A 19,902-nucleotide genomic window follows, 5' to 3' on the forward strand; every position below is an offset into this window, starting at 1 on the left:
TACCATGGGGCCATTTATCAGCAAAACACTGCACCTGCTTCAAGGAAAGTCTGACTATGACTTGTACATTTCCAGTTCTGCAGCTGAAAAAAAAGGAAGCACCTGCCTCAAAGTATAGTGAAGCAGATAAAATGCCATAATAAAATGTGATATATATACTTGTTTATACACTCAGACTTCATGTTCTGTCTTTAGTGCTCATTATCTGATTCATTTTCCCTTTCTGTGCCATGAGAAAGATGCTAAGCAAAAGCTGACTCCTGGAAATACTTGACATTCTTTTCAGGCTAATTTTGTCCTGAGCTTGGCTGAAACAGCTCATTTGGAACCACTCATAAAAGGATGTCTGCAGCAAGGAAGAGGGAATATTTTCATTTCAGAGAGCCCTGCTGTGTTGTATCCCCTGATTTTCATCAAAACCAGACCATGTTTACTTGTCCTTTTGGCCTCAAGGTCAGGGTTTTTTCTTTAAATTGCTTCAGTTCTAAGTAGTTGTTTCACTCATTCCTGAGTTTCCCACAAAAACCTAAACAGTGGCAGCCTGATATAGCTTGCAGAACTTTCCTCCATGCATCTGAAATAAAAAAAAACAAACCAAAACACCCAACAAAAAAGACCCCTACCCTATAAACTCTTCAAAAGCAGTGCACAAGCCCACAAACATGTGCATGATGTTAATGACATTGGCCAAGGGGTTGGTTAGGTTGGAAAAGACCTCTCAGATCATCCAGTCCAACCTGTGAGCAGACAGCACCGTGCCAGCTAGACCCTGGCACTAAGTGCCACGTCCAGCCTTTGCTGAACATCCCTCCAGGGATGGTGACTCCACTGTCCCTGAGCTCCCGTTCCAGTGTGTATCACCCTTTCTGTGAAAACTCCAACCTGAGCCCCCTCAGCTCCCGCAGCTTTTCCTCATAAGATTTGTGCTCCAGACCCAGAGGAAGAGGAGAACTTTACACCAGGAAGCAGGGCAGAGATGTGGGGTGGCCCCAGCAGTGAAGGCAGCGGTGAGGGGTTGGTGGCGTTTATGAGCCCTTGAGGCCAAAAAGGCAAAAGGAATCCTGTGTGCAATTGGAAGAGCATTGCCAGAAGTGTGATCCTGCACCTCTGCTCAGCCCTGCTGGGGCATATCTGGAGAGCTGTGTCCTGTTCTGGGCTCTGTGAGAGACATGAGCTCCTGAAGTGAGTCCAGCGGAGCCTATGGAGACGATGAAGGGAGTGGAACATCTCTTACAAGGAAAGGCTGAGGGAGCTGGGGCTGTTCAGCCTCGGGAGGAGATCCTCAGAGGGAACCTCATCCCTGAGTGTCCCTGTGTGTCCCTGAGTGCAGGGAGGTGAGAGCAGTCCCAGGCTCTGCTCCAGGGCCCAGCAATGGCACCAGAGGAACGGGCAGGGACTGATCCCAGCAAGTCCCACCTGGACAGGAGGCAGAACTTCTTTACTGTGCAGTGACTGAGCCCTGAGCAGAGACCAGAGAGGGGCTGGAGTCTCCTCACTGGAGATATTCCAGAACTATCTGGACACAATTCTACGCCATGTGCTCTGCGTAATTCTGCTCGAGCACGGAGGTGGAACCATTGTGGTCCCTTCCAACCTGCCCTACTCTATGACTGCGTGAAGAGGGCTGCGAGGGATGTGAAGGGGGTGATGAGGAGGCGAATGAAGGGGCTGTGAGGGGTGTGATGAGGGGATTGCGTGGGGATGTGAGTGGGATGATGAAGGGGCTGTGAGGAGGTTACGCGAGAGCTGTGAGGAGGCTGATTGGGGAGTGATGAAGAAGCTGTGAGGGGGTTATGTGGAGGGGGTTTGGTGAGGGCGGTGATGAGAGGAGGGCTGGGGGCAGAGGAGGAGGTGAAGGAGGGGAGCCATGAGGGTGTGGCGAGGGGCGGAGCCGGGGGCGGAGCCAACCATGAGGGGCGGGCCCGGGGGCGGAGCGAGCTCCCCGCGCGGGGCGGGGCCGCGGCGGTGACGTCACCCCCTCCTGGCAACGGCGTGGGGGCGGTGGCGGCGCGCGGCTCTCGCGGGACTTGGCGCCCCCCGCCGTGGGCGGGGCGGAGCCGCCGGTGCCCGAGCTCGGCTGAGCGGCGGCGGGAGCGGCGGGACGGGACGGGCGAGCGGCCCCTCTGCCCCGGGCCGCCCGCGGCTCGGAGCCGCCCCTTCCACGCCCGTAGCGCCACGGATGGAGCCGCAGTGCCCGGCTTGAGCGCGTCGGCGGGACCCGGAGCCGCTCCGCCGAGCCTGGGCGGGCGGGCGCAGCATGGGTGAGCGCGGCGGGGAGGGCGGCGGGACCGGCTCCCTCTTCCCGCTTCCTCGGGGGCGCCTTCGCCGCCCTTTGTCTGAGGGGAGGGCGCGGAGCCGCGGGGCTGGGGCGGCGGCGGTGCCGGTTCCCGGGGCCGGTGGAGGGGCTGCCGGGCCGGCGAGCGCGGCAGGTGCTCGGTGAGCGCTCCCTGCTGCGGGGGCCGGGGCCGCTCCGGGGGGCTGCGCAGGGGCCGCGGCCGGAGGAGGCGCGGGGGTTCCGTGGGTTTCTGTGGGGAGAGCGAGGTGTACAGCAATGCCCGGTGCTGCTCGGAGGGAGTGGCTTGGTGGAGCATAAAAGTTTTTATGGTCAAATCCTGCCCTTTCGCCTTTTTTTTTTTTTTTTTTTTTTTTTTTTTTCCTTAGCGTCAATTTGAGCTGCGTCTTCACCTATTTCTCCACCAAGGCGACGAGCACTCACTGTATTTTAAAAAGAGCGAGTGTAGAACCACTGGGAGTGTTCAGGATGTGCCAGTTCAGGTTCACACTGGTTGTAATGGGTCTGGTTTTTAATGTAAGCATTGTCATAAGGAAGTATGAACGAGTCACTCAGACACCACTCCTGAGAGCCCTCTTTGCTTATAGCGACTTCCCCTTTATAGACTTCGGACCTCAGTGGGTCCAGAACGGTGCGCGGATCATTCTGTGTGTCTGGTTCCTCCGCCCTGCTCTGCTGTGCTGTGTACACTGCACTCCCGGAGGGTGTGTGCAGGTGGCAGTGGCTTCTGTGCCCTGTGTGCTTGTGCTGCTGTGTGCAAACATGCTCTGTCAGAACGAGAGTAAAGCTTTTAAAGTGGAAGGATACCTGGGTTTTGGATAGCTTTTCTGCCTCCCCGTTGTGCATGAAGGTGAAGAAGTGCACGGTGTGCAGATCAAACGTGCAGTTAGTGAAGCGAGAAGCTCTCCTCCTGGCTGGTGTTCTGCTGATTATCAAGATCTGCTTTCAGTGTGTTCATCTCAGTGGAAGTTGTCATACGGGGTCAAAGCATGCTTAAAATGAAATCTGAAAATATAAAATGAAATTAATGTTTTAAATTCTGGTAGAAACCAAACATCTCACTTTTTGATGCTTTTTGTGATTATTCAGAATAGGTAAGACTTGCTCCTCATTTATTTTTGGGCAGCATTGTTTTATTTGCAAGTGAGAAATGTCTGCCCAGGTCATTATAGTGGCTTGTGATGGTAGTTCCTAAAGCAGAAAGGCTTAGTGTGCTAATTGAACATATTGAACTCAGGCTGTAATGCTGAAATGAGAAATACCTCAGGATTGACATATGGTAGGTTTGAGTTATTGAAATCCTTAGTATACTCAATTAATATAGTTAGGAACACTCTATAAGGGCTGAGTCCAGCTCATGATTGTATATGATTATTCTGTTACATGATTTTATGTATTTTTGTCCTTAAGTCTGCTTTTCTAAAGGAAATCCTCTTCTGATGACCATAATGAGCATGTTATTGCTGTTCCAGATATGACTGAACTGAGTGGGTGCACACACTGTGTCGAGAGATGCTGTTGTGTGGGTTATTTATTACCATAACAATTGGTGTGTATGTGCAGTTACAGAGCAGTTCCTGCCAGGATGGTGGCCAAGCTCTAGAAAGGATTGTATGATAATCCCAGAGCCATTTAAACAGATTTTCTCTGAAGGCTTTGTTTATTCAGATTTCCAAGTATTTCTTTCATGTGGTCAAAAGGAGTGAGGAATACAGTACAGTAAAACATCACTAAAAATAAGAGTGGAAAAAGAAGTAACTGCATCTTGTTTTGCACTCACTGTAATTAGCAGTTGCCTCACAATTTACCTTGAGAAGTCATTAGTTGATTATTTTATTACTGGCGTCATGGTAGAGCTGTCTTTTGATAAGAGATTATTTTATGTCAGCTTGTGGAAGGGATTTTACGTGTGAGAGGGGAGTGCTGAGGTACCCTTGACAAACTCAAAGGTTTTTGAGATTTATGAAGTAAAAACAGCCAGTATGACTCTGGAGGAACCAAAAGGAGAAGGGCAGAAGTACAGAATGCCTTGGAAACAAGTTCTTTCATGTTCTTCTGGTAGCTGGAAATTAATGTTTCAAAAGCACGTGTCATTCAGGCATCTGAAGGATGGGAGAGTGTGATCAGAGGTGATGCACACAACACCATATAAAGTTATTTGTAATGTTCAGTGGCACCCTTGAGCCCTGTCATTATAATTCTCTTCCTTCTGCACTAGGTTAATCATGTGTGTATGACTCTAGAAGCAGCTTGATAAACAGATTAAAGAGAAGAAAATGTGTTCAGATGTTATAGGTGGAAAATACTTTATTTGATTGATTGTCTTTTGATTATATCTTGGTTCGATATTAACTTGGAGAGATTAGCTTCCAGCTAATTGTCAAATGGCTTTATAACTAAGAAGGAAGTATTGCAGCAGCAGCTGATAAATTGCCACAGTGGAACACTGCAATCCACTGAATGTCTGTCAGCATCTTCTTAGCTATATGCATCCCCCTCCATCTTTATTTCCAGAAATTTGTGCAGACTTTGATTTGTTGTTCCCATGGTTAGTATATTTGAATTTGCTACGTGTGATCTTCTGAAAAAATTTTAATTTTGGAGTACTTTAAGAAGCCAGGTACACTTCTTCATTGCCAACAGAATAAATTTAAATATATTTGGTCTACAGAGTAAGTTCACTGAACATTAAACTTGTGTGAAGCCTTTTGCTAACTTCATTTAGCAACAAAAAGCAATCTAGAAGGTTTTTGTAAGCAGACTTAATACTTTTAACATATTGTGGAGAGAGTGACAGTTTCAGTATTCACTAGTAGTATTCCAAGAACCTCTTAGAACATTTCTTCAGGATTTGTTCTTCAATTCAAAAACAAACAATAAACCCACACAGAACAACCCCCCACCAAAAATCTATTCCATACACCCCCAAGCAGATGGGATAGGATAGATGAGGAGTCCTGCTGCTGGTATTTTTACCAAGAAGTATGTCAGGTGGGATGTGCAGTTGAGTTTCAGTCAGACTTTATTGTAGAGTAAAATGACAATCAGAAATTCAGGCTGTTAAACCCTTCTGTACTCTGGTACTTGATGAGCCTGATGTTGACCAACTGTACTTCTGGTGATCAGCAAAGTGGTTTCTTCTACAATTTTCTTTATTGTAGACAAAACCATAAGGAAGAGTGATGTAAAACTGACTTCCAGAAAATATGTGTCTAAGCTAGTGGGAAACCAAATTACAGTAACTGAGAAGAGTTGGTGGACCCTGACTTTGGGTCAAGCCAGAGAGGAAATCCTGCCAAAAGGTGCTAGACATTCTGTCAGCTCAGCTCTGGCCTTTTTTGTTTTTTGAGTTTTTTCCCCAAGAATGTAAGAACTGCTGTGGTGAGAGTCCTGACTGTGGAGACAGGTAGGGAGGAAAAGGATATGGAAAGCAGGTTTGTAGTGGAAAGTTTTTTTTCCTTTTTTTTTTCTTTTAATTAAAACCCCTAGTCTGGCAGTTAGTGATTTATGAACTTTTTCAGAGGTGTTTGTGGTTTCACCAGATCTTTTTTTGTAGATAATTTAAGTCTGTGGTTGTCCATCCCTAAGGGGCTCAAAAAAACCCTGTGGTTTTTGCCACACTGTCTGTGACAGTGGGAGTCCCTGTTTAACATCTCTGGGAATGTGTGGGGGAAATATGTCCTTTCAGTGTGTTTTTTTGCCCTAAAACTGCTCCTTGTTCTGCCAGACTCCTTTGTATTTTTGAAAAAAGGTGGGTGATTGTTTGGTGGCTTCATACTGGGAAGTCTCTCTACATCTACTTTTGTTATGTGCCAGTCATTCCAGGTGCTGGTCACCTTTGCTGGATAGTTATTTTAGTACTGATCGTGTTTTCAATCTTGTTGAAAAAAGTTTTTCATGTTATTCAAGAGGTAACTTCATGCAGGGGTGGAATTACATTTATTGTCTTGATTTCTTCTGTTTTTCTAACAGTTCTTAAGAGCTTTAGTTTCATCTGGGTACGACCTTGCCCTTGAATTATCTTCACCTTCATTGGCTTTCTCCATTGTCTGTCTGTGCTTGGTTTTTTTTTTTTTCCTTTGTGGGTTTTTGTTGCATAAACACAGGAAATGTGTGGTTGGGCAACTGTGCTGTCTGGGGTGAGTGAGGTGGCTGCCTGGTCTGTCCTGCTCTGGCTGTCACAGCTCTGCTCTTCCCATTCATTTTGCTTCCCTGGAGATGCTGTCACATATGACTGCTGGTCTGATAGTTCCTTAACATGGCTTGGTAAAAATGATTTGTTAGGAAAGAGCAGCAGTGAAGATGCTTAAAGTGTCTAAAATAATCTTGACAGAAGTGGTGAGTCAATCAGGAGAAATTTGTTGCTGTGGGTCTGGGGTGTAGCAATTTCTATCAGCTGTGATTGCTACCTGGGCACTTAAAATGTGTCTCTGGTGCTTGACTGGGATTTAAACTTTTTCTTCTGCTCCTTTTAAAATGAGTCTTTTTTTAAACTGGCATCCTGTGTTTTGTAAGGTAGCTAAATTTCATTCAGCTTTTTCTTTCCTGACACTTTTCCTTTCCATAAGATTGCTTTTTGTTTTTACTCTGAATTGTGAATGTGTTAATGATCTAAAATGTGCCCAGTGTTCTGTGGAGGTGGTGCCTGAGCCTTTGCTGTCCCTCACTTTGGATGTGGGGTGGAGAGAAAGATTTCCCCAGTGCTGTGGTGGTGGAAGCACAACCCTGCTTGAGCATCACCCATCATCCTGGTGCACTGGTGACAGCAGGAGTGAAGCACTAAAACTGCCTTTCCAGTTGCCTCTTTCCTGATATTAATAAGTGTCCTTTTACCCTAAATTATTCCCTATTTCCTAGCATAAGCTTCAGACTTCATTTCACCAGCCCTGCTATTTTCTTTCTCTGACTAATGCCAACAAGAGTTTTTGGGTGAGATTGTGTTTTACTTCACTAATACCATATAGAATTGACTTTTTTCATATACAATCAGTATGAAATACTTCCTTTTTGGAAATCTTGAAAAAAGAAAAGGATGCATTGTAGATATTTTTGAACAAAAATTTAAGCCTTGCCACTGCCAGAGTCCTAAATCAGACTGAAGGAAAAATCACAGTATGTGTCTGCCAGATGAGTTAAATCTTTCCTCTTTCAGGGTGATGTACACTGTAGAGAGTATAATATGAGGTAATTCAGAATATTAAGTTCGCTTTTCTTAAAGGAATATTTATTGCCTATAATATGCTCATGACTCTGAGATTGGCTCAGCTCATCAGAGCCTGGTGCTAAAAACACCAAGTTATGAGTTTAGTCTCTGTATGGACCATCTATTTAAGAGTTGGACTCAATGATCCTTGTGGGTCCCTTCCAACTCAGAACATCCTGTGAAATCTCTATTAAGCCGGGATTGCTTACAGCAGAATAAATGAGAGTATAATATTTTGAATAATTAAAAAATGAAGCATTTTCCTTTAATTTCAGCAGTTTGCTCATTGCTGACTTGTGGTGTTGTAGATGAGGGCTGCAGTTGCTCTCCACTTAGTGCTGAAGAGCTTTGTGATTGCAAATTGAGTTTAAATTTGACATTGTTGTTAAAGAAACTCAAAGTGAATGTTACTGCTTTCATTGTTTTAACTAGATAAAGTGTTGCTTTAAATTATTTAAATGGCTTAAGATTGCACTGTTTTTTAACTGTGAGTAAATCACTGTAATCATATTTTTTGTCATTAGAGGCAAATGGTTTTGGAATTAAGCAGTGCTAGGCAATGTCATTATTTTTGCTTCTGCAGCAGCTGTGACTAGATTCTTGTTAATGGGAGTTATTAATGATTTTTACTTTAATTTTAAATAAGGCAGTTTTGCTAGAGTTCCTGGAAACTTGCCTGACTTACTATTTAAAGAAGACTTTTAAGTCATCAGTTTCTGCCTCTTTGATAAAATTACTAAGTGGTCAGCCTTTGTCAAATGTTTTTTACTCTGGATATATTTGATCTTTTTAAACTGGCATTGAAGTTAAGTCTGAGCCTTTGCTTATCTCTGGCTAATGAGCATTGTCCTCTTCCCTTGCTTGTATGAACTAAATAATCTGAAACTTCCCTGCCTTCCTGAATCAGTTTTCAGCCAGCCTGGCTGTCTAAAAACTGAGACTGAGCTTGTGGCTGCAGAAGGAGAGTGAGGATGCTGACACATATCAGCTGCAGCACACTTACAGCAGTGTCAGCTTGGCCCTGATAGAAAATGTTTTGTCATCTGGTTTTGGCTCTTCAGTTCAATTATGGCTTTATTGGTAACATTAATTCTTCTTAGAGTTGCACTGATTCTTCATTTTTCAGGAAAAATGCAAAAGGAAACTTGTCAGAATGCTTCAAGTTGTTTCTTCTCTCAATGCATCTTTGGCACTCAGGGAGAGGAGTCTCCATCTTTGCTGCTTGAAGAAATGAAACCACTAGTTTCACAAAGTGAGGGAGAATCTCATTGCTTTGAACTCGTATCTTGAGCTATGAACAGATTTGTTTTAAGGCTGCTATGTATAACCTCCCTTGTCCTGCAGTCATGCTGTGGGTGCAGTTCCAGGCTGTGGTTCAGAGATAACTCCAGGCTGCTGCTGGAAAGGGCCCGAGCTGTGCAGTGCCTGTATCTGGCTGGCCCTGGCTCCAGTGGCTGTGAGCCCTGCTGGGAGAAACTCCTGTGCAGCTTTGCCATCGTGTCAGCAAGCAGGATGGCCTCACTCTGGCTGCAGTCCTTGCCTCCTGGGAAAGAGAGTGGATGGAACTGAATTTCAGGAGTCAGGGAGTGTAGGGTGTTTTTCCTTTTCTGTTTTAATCTGCAATTACTTTGCACTAGATCCACGCTAAAATTTCATGAGTTTTTTCTGAGTGTCTATATTAATTGTTCTCTTATTTCTGTATCTTTAAAGGAATTTTTTTATCCCTCCCAATCCATTTTAAGCCAGCCAAATATTCCTTTTCAACTGTACCTCTGTTTTGCATTTTTTTTAGTCATTTAATAATACCTTTAAAGAGAAAATAGTTTCTAAACAGCTAGAACCTGTTGCTGAGATGCCTTTTGTATTTCTGTAGGAGCTGGTTTTGTTTGTTCTCAATAAAGTGTATGTCTTGAGAAGAGGACTGAGCACAGTATGTAAAAATATGCATCTGTTCTTCTGTATCCCAGTTTTCTCCAGTTGGGCTGGACTTGCAACATTCCTATCACTTAAATGTTTTTATGGAGTTTGGCTTCTTTAGCACTATCATAAACCAGTAAATATAAGATTAAGTGGAATAAGCCTGCCTAAAACTTGAGGTAAATCACATTGCTGTTTGCACTCATTATAACATCTAAATGTTTCTGTCAGGGAAGTTATTAATAGCTAGAACAAACTGCCAGGAGAATTCTAGAGCCATCATGTCTTGGTGTGGTCAATCCCTGGATAATGCAGATGTCAGTGTATTCTTCAGTCTCCCCTTTTGGCTGGTTTAGTGATCATGTGTCCATACAATGATCTAGTTCAAGACACTGGCCAGGGTTGAATCCAGCTGGAAGAGAACCAGCTGGCTGGTTTGGCAGCAAACTAGGCTGACACACCCTGGAGCAGCACAACTGTGAGACCAGCACAGGGGAAGAGGTGGTGAAATGAGAATGAGTACAGAGAGACCATGCAGGGTCACTGCTTTAGCTTCAGATTGCTGGAGTCACTGTAAAACTCTGGTCTCTGTAAGCAGCTAAAGCAGTTGTTCCTGAAAAGCAGAGCCCAACCGTTTCCCTTTCCAAAGAGGTTAAGTGAAGAAATATTCTTTTGTTAAGAGACTTTGGTACAAGACTTGACAAAATTAGCAGGGTTTACAAGCTGCATGAGTGTCTGCAGGGTGGGCCATGGGCTGTTTGTTTAAAACCTCAGTGTCCCAAACAGCACTTTTGCTGTGTTCAGCTGAGTTGGTGCTGTTCTGAGTCCAGGTGGAATGAGATGCTGTGCTGCAAGTGGGGCAGTGGAAGTGCTGAGGTGAGCAAGGCTTTTGAAGTTGTGAGGATAAAAGCAAATATGTTAATCCCTTGCTCTCATGGGTATGGTAGATAAGGAGGCAGCAGATTTTCTTTAAAAGTGCAAACAGCAGAATGTAACCTTTTAATTAAGGATAAATGATCAGGAACTATGCTGTTTTGCTCTTGAAAATCAAATACAGGGCTTCTTTTGCCTGACCCACAGGTTACATCTCATCCTTGAGCACAGGAAGAGAGAGTATCTGTGAGGTGGAAGATTATACTAAAAGCCATTACACTGACACATTCACATTATCAAAAACCTAAGTATAACAGGGCCTGCTTTTACAGACTGCCAGTAGCTGAATAAGGATGTGGTGCAAGGAAGTAGAGAAATTGGAATCTATCTCAGTTGATACCCTTTGCAGCTTGAGGAGAGCTTGAAGGCATTTCTTGCATTGTGTGCTGTAGGGCTAAATATATAAATTAACAGTGTGGGGTTGTAAAGTAAAAGCACAATTAAGAGTGTATAAAATTGCTTCCTTTGATTTTCATGTGCTCATCACCTTAATAGATGCTTATTTTGTGGAAAAAGTTTGCTCTTTCAGTCCTAGTGTTTCATCCTTACTGAGACAGAACTATAAGGCACATGTATGGATTGTAATGTAAATAGCTTCTAACATGTAGGTTGAAAAAAAACTTCCCTGGTAGATACCAGTAACAGAAAGCCTCAGGCTGGATGAACAGCAGATGAAATAAAGCTGTTTATGAAACAGGAGGTGTGCTGTCAGTACAATAAGACACAGCCTGCCATCTCCATGCAGCAAGGAGACTCTACTGATTTCCCATCAACACAGAGTTACTGGATCCTGCTGTTCACTGCTGTATCCTGGTTTTTTAGTTCTGAGCTGCACTTGAAGTGGTAAATCCTGACCTTGGTGTTGGAAAAAGCTGAGGTGGTATTGCTGACTCTTCTCTCATGATTTCACTTTTGTTGTGTGTATTAGCTGGGTCCCCAGGATTATGCCTGTAGTTGTGAATATGTGGGAACAGTCAAGAGTATTTCCTTTGTGTTTCTGAAATCCAAATGACTTCTTCAAGTGACTGTCTTGAGAACAGCAGAGGTGAGGGTTGGCTTTCCATGAACTTGCCTTGGGTGCTTTGTCTCCTGATGGCAGCAACTGCTATCCCTTGCCCCAGACGCTTTTCATAAACTCCTGTAAGGCCTCTGATCCCTTCTCTAATTCTTCAAATACAACATAGTGGTGTTACTATCAATTAGCTGTGCAAAACACAGCACATGCTGTAACTGCTTCCAAGCTGTGTATTTGGTGATCAGCCAGCCATCAGATCAGAAGGGCAAATGTTGGGGCAATCCTGAAGTCTTTTCCTCAGGAAGGAATGAGATTTGAGTGCTTCAGTGCTGACTCTGCAAAAAAAGCTAAAAACAAAATATGTACTGCTCATATTTTAGAGATGCTGCTCATCTGGCATGTTTCAGCCAAATGGGTGTACAGGGGAAGAATTACTGGGAGTGAAGCAGGAGGACAGGCAGGTAGGGATGCTCACAATGATGCTGGTTTCTTCAAATGCTCGAGATTATGACCAGGTACCTAAAAAAACTCCACAGTGAATGGGGTGGGGGATGATTGATGTGCTGCAATAATCAACTAGCTTACTGTCTGCCAGGGGGCACGAGCAGGATAGTAGTCAGCAGGTCATGGGAAGCGAGTGTTCCCTACTCCCTGGCACTCACAGGACTGTCTCTAAAATACTGTGTCCACTTTTGCTCCTCCCTCCCCTCAAAGTCAGCAGGAATGCCACTGGCCTAGAGTTGAGGGTGGCTGGGAGGCTGGTGCATATGGTGTGCAACAAGTACCTGTGCCTGGAGAGGAGAGCAACCTGATCTCCTTGGAGGCACAGTGCAAAATTGTGAACCAATGCCTGCAAGTTAGGAGAGTGGTAATTCCTATTAATATAATGTGGAAAAATTATTATGAGAATTCAGTATCAGAAGAGGTGCTTGGGGTGGCTGTTTTATCTCTATCCTTTCAAGACTTCTAAAATTCAACTGGACAAAACCTTGAGCAGCCTGATTTGGCTTTGAGATTAACCTTGCTCTGACCAGTTTGGAATAAGTAGCCTCCAGAAGTCCTTTCAAAAGCTATTTTCCTGTGATTGGAAGCATTGCAAGCCATGCAGATTGAAATAATGATCTTAATAAGAATTACTTGAATCCTTCTAAATACATGTGGAAATAGATATTTGAAAGACTTGATCCCTGAACTTTTAGTAGCATAATTGACCTAATGAAGCAATTTTGCCTCCTTTAAAACTGTCTGAGATTGTAGTGTGCCCTTGAGCATTTAGTGTTTTGACTGGCTTTTGTAAAAAATCCATTTCATAGGGATTTCTTTCTGTGCTTTTCCATCAGAAGTTCAGTTTATTGTCTTGACTAAAATGTCCACACTGAAAAGTAAATTAACTTTGTCACAATTAGTGTGCCCTGACAGCATGGAGTCAGATACAAACACTTGTTCTTGTTGTAATGCTAAGCATATTTTGTGGTTTTTGCAAGATTCCAATCTGGGACCATTCAGACTCTTGCATCATGTCTGTTTTCACAGATGAAGGGAACACTTTGTGCATGCTCTGAATTATGCTTTTAAGTTCCTGTGAATTTATTTCAAAGCCAGATTCTTGCTATGTTTGCAATAAGTACTAATTGTCATTCAGAATTAGAGATGTTCCAAATTGTAGGCTGTCTGTCAAAGCATTTCTGCATTTCTTTGGAGCGTAAAAGGAGTTTTCATTTAAACCTGAAAGGCTTTCAGAGATTTTCTTGTTTTCATAACTCTTGAATTCATAACCTGGGGCTGTGATCATGATGTCCTTTTTGGCTAGGAGAATCCTGAAATAAAATATCTGCAGGAGGAGCTGAAGCTTTTGTAGTTGTGTGGAGTCCTTATAGAAGAAAAGAAACTTCAAATACAGTTTTTTGTTTTCCTGGGGAATTACTTTGTAAAAAGAGTTCTCAGATAAGCAACAGAATCTTTAGCTTCAAACTTATTTTTGTGAGCTAATTATCTAGTGAAGGCTTTAAGGGAACACCTATAAATAGGGTGTTGACCTCAAGGTACTTTCACTGCTTATTTATTGCTTTGGATTTGAACAAAATATAAATGAGGTATAATTCTTTTGTTCTTCAGTGCTTTTTGGCATGGCTTTGTTTCAGCAGAATTTGTAATTTGGTGTTTTGTGACTCACCTTGAATGTTTTGCCAAAGAGATGTTATAAAATTAACTTAAGGGAAGGAAGAGAGGAAGAGGCATACATCTATATATAGAACAATGTCTGAGTCATGTCTTCAGAAAATGTGGTATTTTTTTTTTTAAATACATTCCCTTGTGCCCTCAAAGATTCCTGGTTTTCTCTGCAATGTGAATTAGTAGCATTTTTTCACTTCTGCTCGTGGAGGCATTTCCTGCCTTTCCTGCAGGTGTCACCTCTCATATCCAGGCTGGTTTCTTGCTCTGAGGTCTGCTCAGGCTGAGGAAAATAGCAAGTAGCACAAACCATCACTTTCTGCTTTGTGTCACTGGTGAAATATTTCGACCTCTTCTGTCCTTAAAAGGTATTAAATACCTGGAGGTGTTGAGGTTTTATTCTAATACTTCCCATTTCATGTCTTGTGCTGTAAATGGAAGAGCCCTGCAATTTGAAGCGAGGAGGTAAATTAAATCCAAACTTGTAACATTTATTAAATTTATGACTGAGTTTAAGACAAGTATTTCTGATAAGGTTGGAGGAGACATGATGGGGTACTTCTAAAGTTGAGAAATATGCAGTGAGGTATCCCTAAAACACTTTTCTTCCCTTCTAGTTGGCAGTGGTGACTTATCTACAGCATACAGTAGTAAAGTTAAAAGGATGTGTGTGAAAACAATATGCTTTAGTAAGTGAAAATTGACAAACATTGAATTTTCAACTGTTTTTTATCTTATAGAGTGTTAAGCACTATAATGCACTCCAGAAAATTACAGGAGCCTGGAGAAGGAAAATCAGGCATATGTGGTTTGTGTCTCTCAGGGCAGGCTGTTGGGCAGGGTTTCTGCTTTACTGTTCAGTTTCCTTCTCAAAGTCTCTTGCTAATTGCACCTGAGCCAGCACCAGAACTGATGTTTGAAGTGGTGGTTGTTAGAATGTAATGAGTTTCTTATTAGTTGAAATAATTTAATAGGAAAAACCTACATTTTAAACTGTTTTCAGCTGTTCATTTTCCTAATTATTTCAGGCATTCTTAGTGGTCTGTAAAACTGAACACAAACTTTTTATTAAAAATGCATGGTGAGTCATATCTTGGAGAATGCACCATTGCTTACCCAATCCAGAAATGCCAGGCGGATCCAGGGCGGCTTCCAGATGGACAAGTTCTGTGCTGACAGAACCAAATCTCCTGGCTTTAGACTGTCTCAAGGGTAGACTGCTATTTTTGTTTTAGTTTTTCTTTTTTTTAGGCAAGCTATGGATGTAGAGGCATTGTTGCTTTAAGCAAAAAATATTTGTGCTAGAACTGGGTGATGCAAGCACAGAACAAATTGCAAAAGGAGTAAGGAAAAACAGCAGATACTGCAGGGTGGACAAAAGAAGGAATAAGAAACTATTCAAGTTGCCTTGTCAGAGACTTAAGACACTGCCACAGGCTGCTCAGAGAAGCTGCAGATGTTTCATCCCTGGAAGTGTTCAAGGCCAGGCTGGATGGGGCTTGGAGCAGCTGGGTCTAGTGGAAGGTGTCCCTGCCCATGAATGATCTTTAAAGGTCCCTTCCAACCCAAGCTATCCTGTGATTCACAGGATATATTTTATAATATATTTTATAATATTTTTTGTTATAGACCATACAAATAAATAAACAAATCCTTGTCATTAGCACGTTCTTTTTCAGAGACATCCTGTAACTTTCACAGATTTCTTATAATCTGCAAGATCTCTCATATCTCTCACTGAAGTTTTTTACTTACACTTTTGATTTAACCTTTACAGCTGACAGGAAATTCTGCAGAAGTTAGCCAAACTGAAATTAGTTTCAGCCACTGAACACTTCTCCCAAAAATACCTTTTCTCTGCTGTGCCACTGACATCTGAGTCACGAGCTCTCAGACAGTGCAGTCCCCAGGCAGCTCCAGGTGCTGTCTAACCACCCTCAGCCCAGGATTTCCTTCCTGAGGTCTAACCTAAATTTCCCCTCCATCAGTTTAAAACCAGAGACCCATCCTGTCATTACAGACCTTGGGAAAAAATATATACTGAAAGGATGCAATAAGGTAGCTGTTATCATTAGAAAGCACCAAATGTGGTGAGACCCCATACATCAGGAAAGTAACAGAACTGCCTTTGTGCCAGCTTGTTCCTTCTTCTCTTGCAGTGATAGTTTTTTTCCCTTTAAGCTCATAGTACTTAGTCACCATGGGAAGCTGACAGTAGCTGGCCCTCAAGTGTGGGGAAGCAGAGGTGCTGTCTTTGTAGCAGTTTAAAATACCCTCAGTGTAAGCACTGGAGAATACTTACTAAGTTTTTAACAGATCTTGTAAACCATCATGTATCCCTAGCTTTTGGTAGTGACTTGAGATAGTTAAGAGAAATTATTCCAGAAGAATGACATATTCTCTTGATAACAGTGCAATGATTTTTTTTAATTGAGAAGACTCTGGTATTTAAATTCTGAAGTTTTTTACCATTTGATATAGGAATGGGAGCTGCAGCTGAAAGACTGAGTTGGCTGGGCACAATGCTTTGTCCTGGGGTGCATCAGGCACAGCAGCATTGCCAGTCAGACCAGTGAGGGGATTGTCCTGCTCTGCTTTGTGCTGGGGTGGCCTCACTTTAAATGTTGTGCAGTTGTGGACACCACAGTGTAAAAGAGGTACTAAACTATTGGAGAGTATCCAAAGGAGGGCAGCCAAGATGGTGCAGGCTCTGGAGAGGAAATCTATATGAGGTCATTTGACCTGTTCAGCCTGGAGAAAGAAGGGAGACCTCATTGTGGTCTAGAGCTTCCCCATGAGGTGTAGAGGGAGGGCAGACATGGAGCTCTGCTCTGTGGGGACCAGAATGGCCTGAAGTTGTGTCAGGGAAGTTTTAGGCTGGATATTAGAAAAATTTTTATTTCTTCAGCCAGAGGGTGGCTGGGCATTGGAGCAGGCTCCCCAGGGAAGTGGTCTCAGCAGCAGCCTGACAGAGCTCAAGAAGTGTTTGGGCACAGGGTGTTGTGACTCCTGGGGATGGTGCTGTGCAGGGCCAGGAGCTGGACTCAGTGATCCCTGTGGGTCCCTTCCAACTCAGCACATTCTGTGATTAATTTGGTGTTGGCTCAGATGGGGAATGGTGCTCTGATTGGTCAGCCCATGTGCTGAGGAGGTGGAAAGGGGCTTGTTGGGAATTTAATTCAGCCTGACTGCAGCAGATCATCATTGGCCTCACTCATCTAATGCTGCTTTGAACCTGCTGAGGCTTCTGAGATGGGGTGTGTTGAAGTGAGAGTGAGCTCATACTCACTTCACCATGACGTTGCTTTTAACAAGAAAATCCTCAGGCATCCAAACCAAGGTCCCCAGTGGGTGACAGCAGGGTGTTTGTGGTACTTCCAGAGACTGGGTGGACATAGCTGAGCTGGGTTTATGTAGAATCATAGTCCAACACTGTGTGTTTGTATGTATTGGAATAATCTTTAGTGCTTGAAAGGATTGTTTGCTTGCCTAGCAACCTGAACTAATAAATTGTGGAGATTTAGGTTCTCTGTCTTTGAAATAATCCATGACTGGAATAAACAGTTTACAGCAAGTTGGGAACTAATTGTGTATGCTTAAAAGAAAATGTACACAGAATGACATGAAAATATTTTTATTTCATATACATTATGTTGTATTATTATAAACTAATGAAACAATTCTCATGGCTCTGGGCATTTTGCTTAAAATAAGACCATAAGTCAATATTTGAATAAATGAGGTCAGCATTATGTTAAACTGCAGAGAGCCTCCTCTGCCACATCCCCTCATTGTGGCAACAGAGTTTGCTTGGCTGGCACACAGACCAAAGCTTCAGGAGCAGGAGGAGGTGTGACTGCTTTGGTACAGGGCTGTTTGGAGCTGGCACGACTGGTGTGGCTCCCTTGGGAGGAAGCACAGGTAGAAATGGCTCTGCCATGTGTCACTGCCCAGGAGGCACCTGGCCTCCTTCTGAGCTACTGTGGAGGTCAAACATCTCACTGGTGATGTTTGATACTTGCAGTAACCCTTGTGATGCAACTGTTGGTGAGTCCTCCATGTGGCATGTGAATGTGATGGCTCTGCATGGCTCAGCTCAGTGAAATGTCTGCTCTTCAGCGTGGTGTGGCTCTAAACTAGTGACTTACTGATAAATATGTGTGGACTGCATGGTCTCCATTAGCTAATTACATTTGTTCAGTTTCTTAGTAGCATGGAACTGCATCCTTACCATCAGAGTTGACAGGAATCCAGTGGCCTTGTATCAATAATGTGTTATGTTTGGATGTGGTTTCATGGCAGATACTGGCTTTGAGCAAAGTAGCAAGTGGTGAGGGGCAAGATGAGTGTATGTACAGGGGGAAATTGCTTGGGTGAGGGACCATATTCAGATTTCAAGTTTTGGATGTTTTTATATCATTGTAGTTTTAGTCTTGTCCCATGGACATAATGCCTGTTAAAGATTAATATGCATTAAGTGTGTTCCTGGGTATAGTTTCAGTGAAAATTCCAGATTACTTTGTGAGACTGTTCCATGCTGAACTGGACCACCAGAAAGGAGGGTGGTTTGGAGCTTCACTGAGCAGTGTGCTCCTGATCTGGGCTATAACAGGGATACAGAGGTTGATCTGATGTGTATTTGGAGCAGTCCTGTGTCTGACCCTGCAGTGAGACATCTTAAGGAGATAAACTTGCAGAAAGTTGCAAGAAACAGGCTTTCTCTTGGGCTGTTCTCTTTATCTGATCCACCAGTATTATAAATATCTGCTAATTTAAGCAGAGACCAGGGGGAAGGGGCTGGTGAATGCACACAGAAGAAAGCATGGGATCACAACATCCTTAGGTTAAGGTGTCTTGGAAAAACACCTCCTTGGGTTTCTCACTTTCTGTTGGTGTGTAGCTTTATATGGCACCATGAGAAGGAAGTAGGAAATACTGAATATTTCTATCTGTTCAAGGTTCAATCTCTTGACTGCTTCTCAGTTGGATGGTTATTGGGGTGTGAAAAAAAGGAAAGGACTTTTGCCCAAGACCAGTGCTCAGAGTGTTTTCCCTGATAGTGGGAGATGTGAGGCACTTCCCTATTTAGATTGAGGAAGGGCAAACCTACATCTGTATCCCAAAGGAGTACTTGGGTCTTTGGGGAACTGGTTATTCTGGTCATTTGTAAGCAGGAGTGTGAAGCCTGGAGAAGCCTGGCTGGAGAGCAGTGGGAGCTCTTGGCCAGCAGAGATTTGTCTTTGGTTCCCAAACCCTGGTGCTCACCTTGTGTATGTGTCTCTACAGGAGAGCTTTGTAGACAAAACTCACAGTTTTGGGAGCAGAAACTAGAATTTTAAGGGTAGTGGGAAGTCTGTCAGGCCTTTCTATTTAAGCATCTGGGTTGTCATCAATGACTCAGGTCAGAGTGACAGGAAATTATATGGTATTGAAGTGGAAAGAAAACATTCTTATAACCACTACTTATGTTTAACACTTATAGAGCTGTTTTTATTGTTAGCATTTAAACACCAGAGCTACTTTTTAAGGTCTGTCTTAAGTGGCTGAACATACACTATTATATTAGTATTAAACCAGCTGGAATTCCTGTAGCTCATAAGTGGTAGAGATGTTTTTGTTAGAAAGCAGTTGGAAGGATCATTCTCCTAAAGTTCAGCACCTGATTTTGAAATAGTTGTGAAGAAAAGTACAGTAGTTAAAAGGGTAAGATTGTGTCCTGTGTGGTCTTTTTCTTTAGTGTAAACTTAGTCTGCTATAAAATGAAATAACTTTGTAACTCTTTACTTTGTAATTCATATATAATAACAAATTCATTAGGCTTTGTTTTATAGGAGACTGAACTTTGGAGGTTTAATGTGATTAATGTACAAGTGGAAATAACAGTACTTATGAAGTTTGTTTTAGGCATCTAGCAACTGTCTGTTGTGATAAATTGGAAAAAGCAAAAGCTCAGTTTCTAAGGTAACTGCAGTTCTGCTGGCAAGGTACTTCTGGAGGTCACACGACTTTCCAGGGCTGTTGTTCCAATAAATGACTTTGAACTGGCCTGAAACCTGCCTGAAGAGACCTTTGTGGAGTTCTGCAGCAATTCTTGCTCCTTCACTTTGGACTCTGTCCCTCCAGGCCTGCAGCAAGTTTCAGCAAGGCTTCCCAGTATATGCAAGGATTTCAGCTATCTGATGGATCCCTCTCCCCTCTTTAAAAAAAAAAAAAGTGTAAGCTATTTAAGTGTTTTTTAAGGTCCCTGGGTTCTGACAGCATTGTAATACCCTAAACAATGTACCTAGAATGTGAAATTGTGCTCTTTGCTGGATGAGTGTCTGTTTCTGTTGAAGACACAGGCATGCTAGAGTTTTGATATCTTTTCCA

The 19,902-nt window shown here is 43.1% G+C and overlaps 1 protein-coding gene across 1 annotated transcript in view; it reads left to right on the top strand.

The window, feature by feature from the left end:
• Positions 1-2,023: 2,023 nt before the first annotated feature.
• CD2AP (CD2 associated protein) overlaps positions 2,024-19,902 on the top strand; it is a 76,839-nt gene continuing 58,960 nt past the window's right edge. Inside the window, exon 1 of the mRNA XM_056487248.1 lies at positions 2,024-2,261. Within this exon, the coding sequence (XP_056343223.1) occupies positions 2,258-2,261 (4 nt within the window). The 5' untranslated portion in view covers positions 2,024-2,257. The remainder of the gene's footprint in view (positions 2,262-19,902) is intronic.

This window comes from Oenanthe melanoleuca, chromosome 3 (assembly GCF_029582105.1).
Source record: "Oenanthe melanoleuca isolate GR-GAL-2019-014 chromosome 3, OMel1.0, whole genome shotgun sequence".
Taxonomy (NCBI): Eukaryota; Metazoa; Chordata; class Aves; order Passeriformes; family Muscicapidae; genus Oenanthe; species Oenanthe melanoleuca.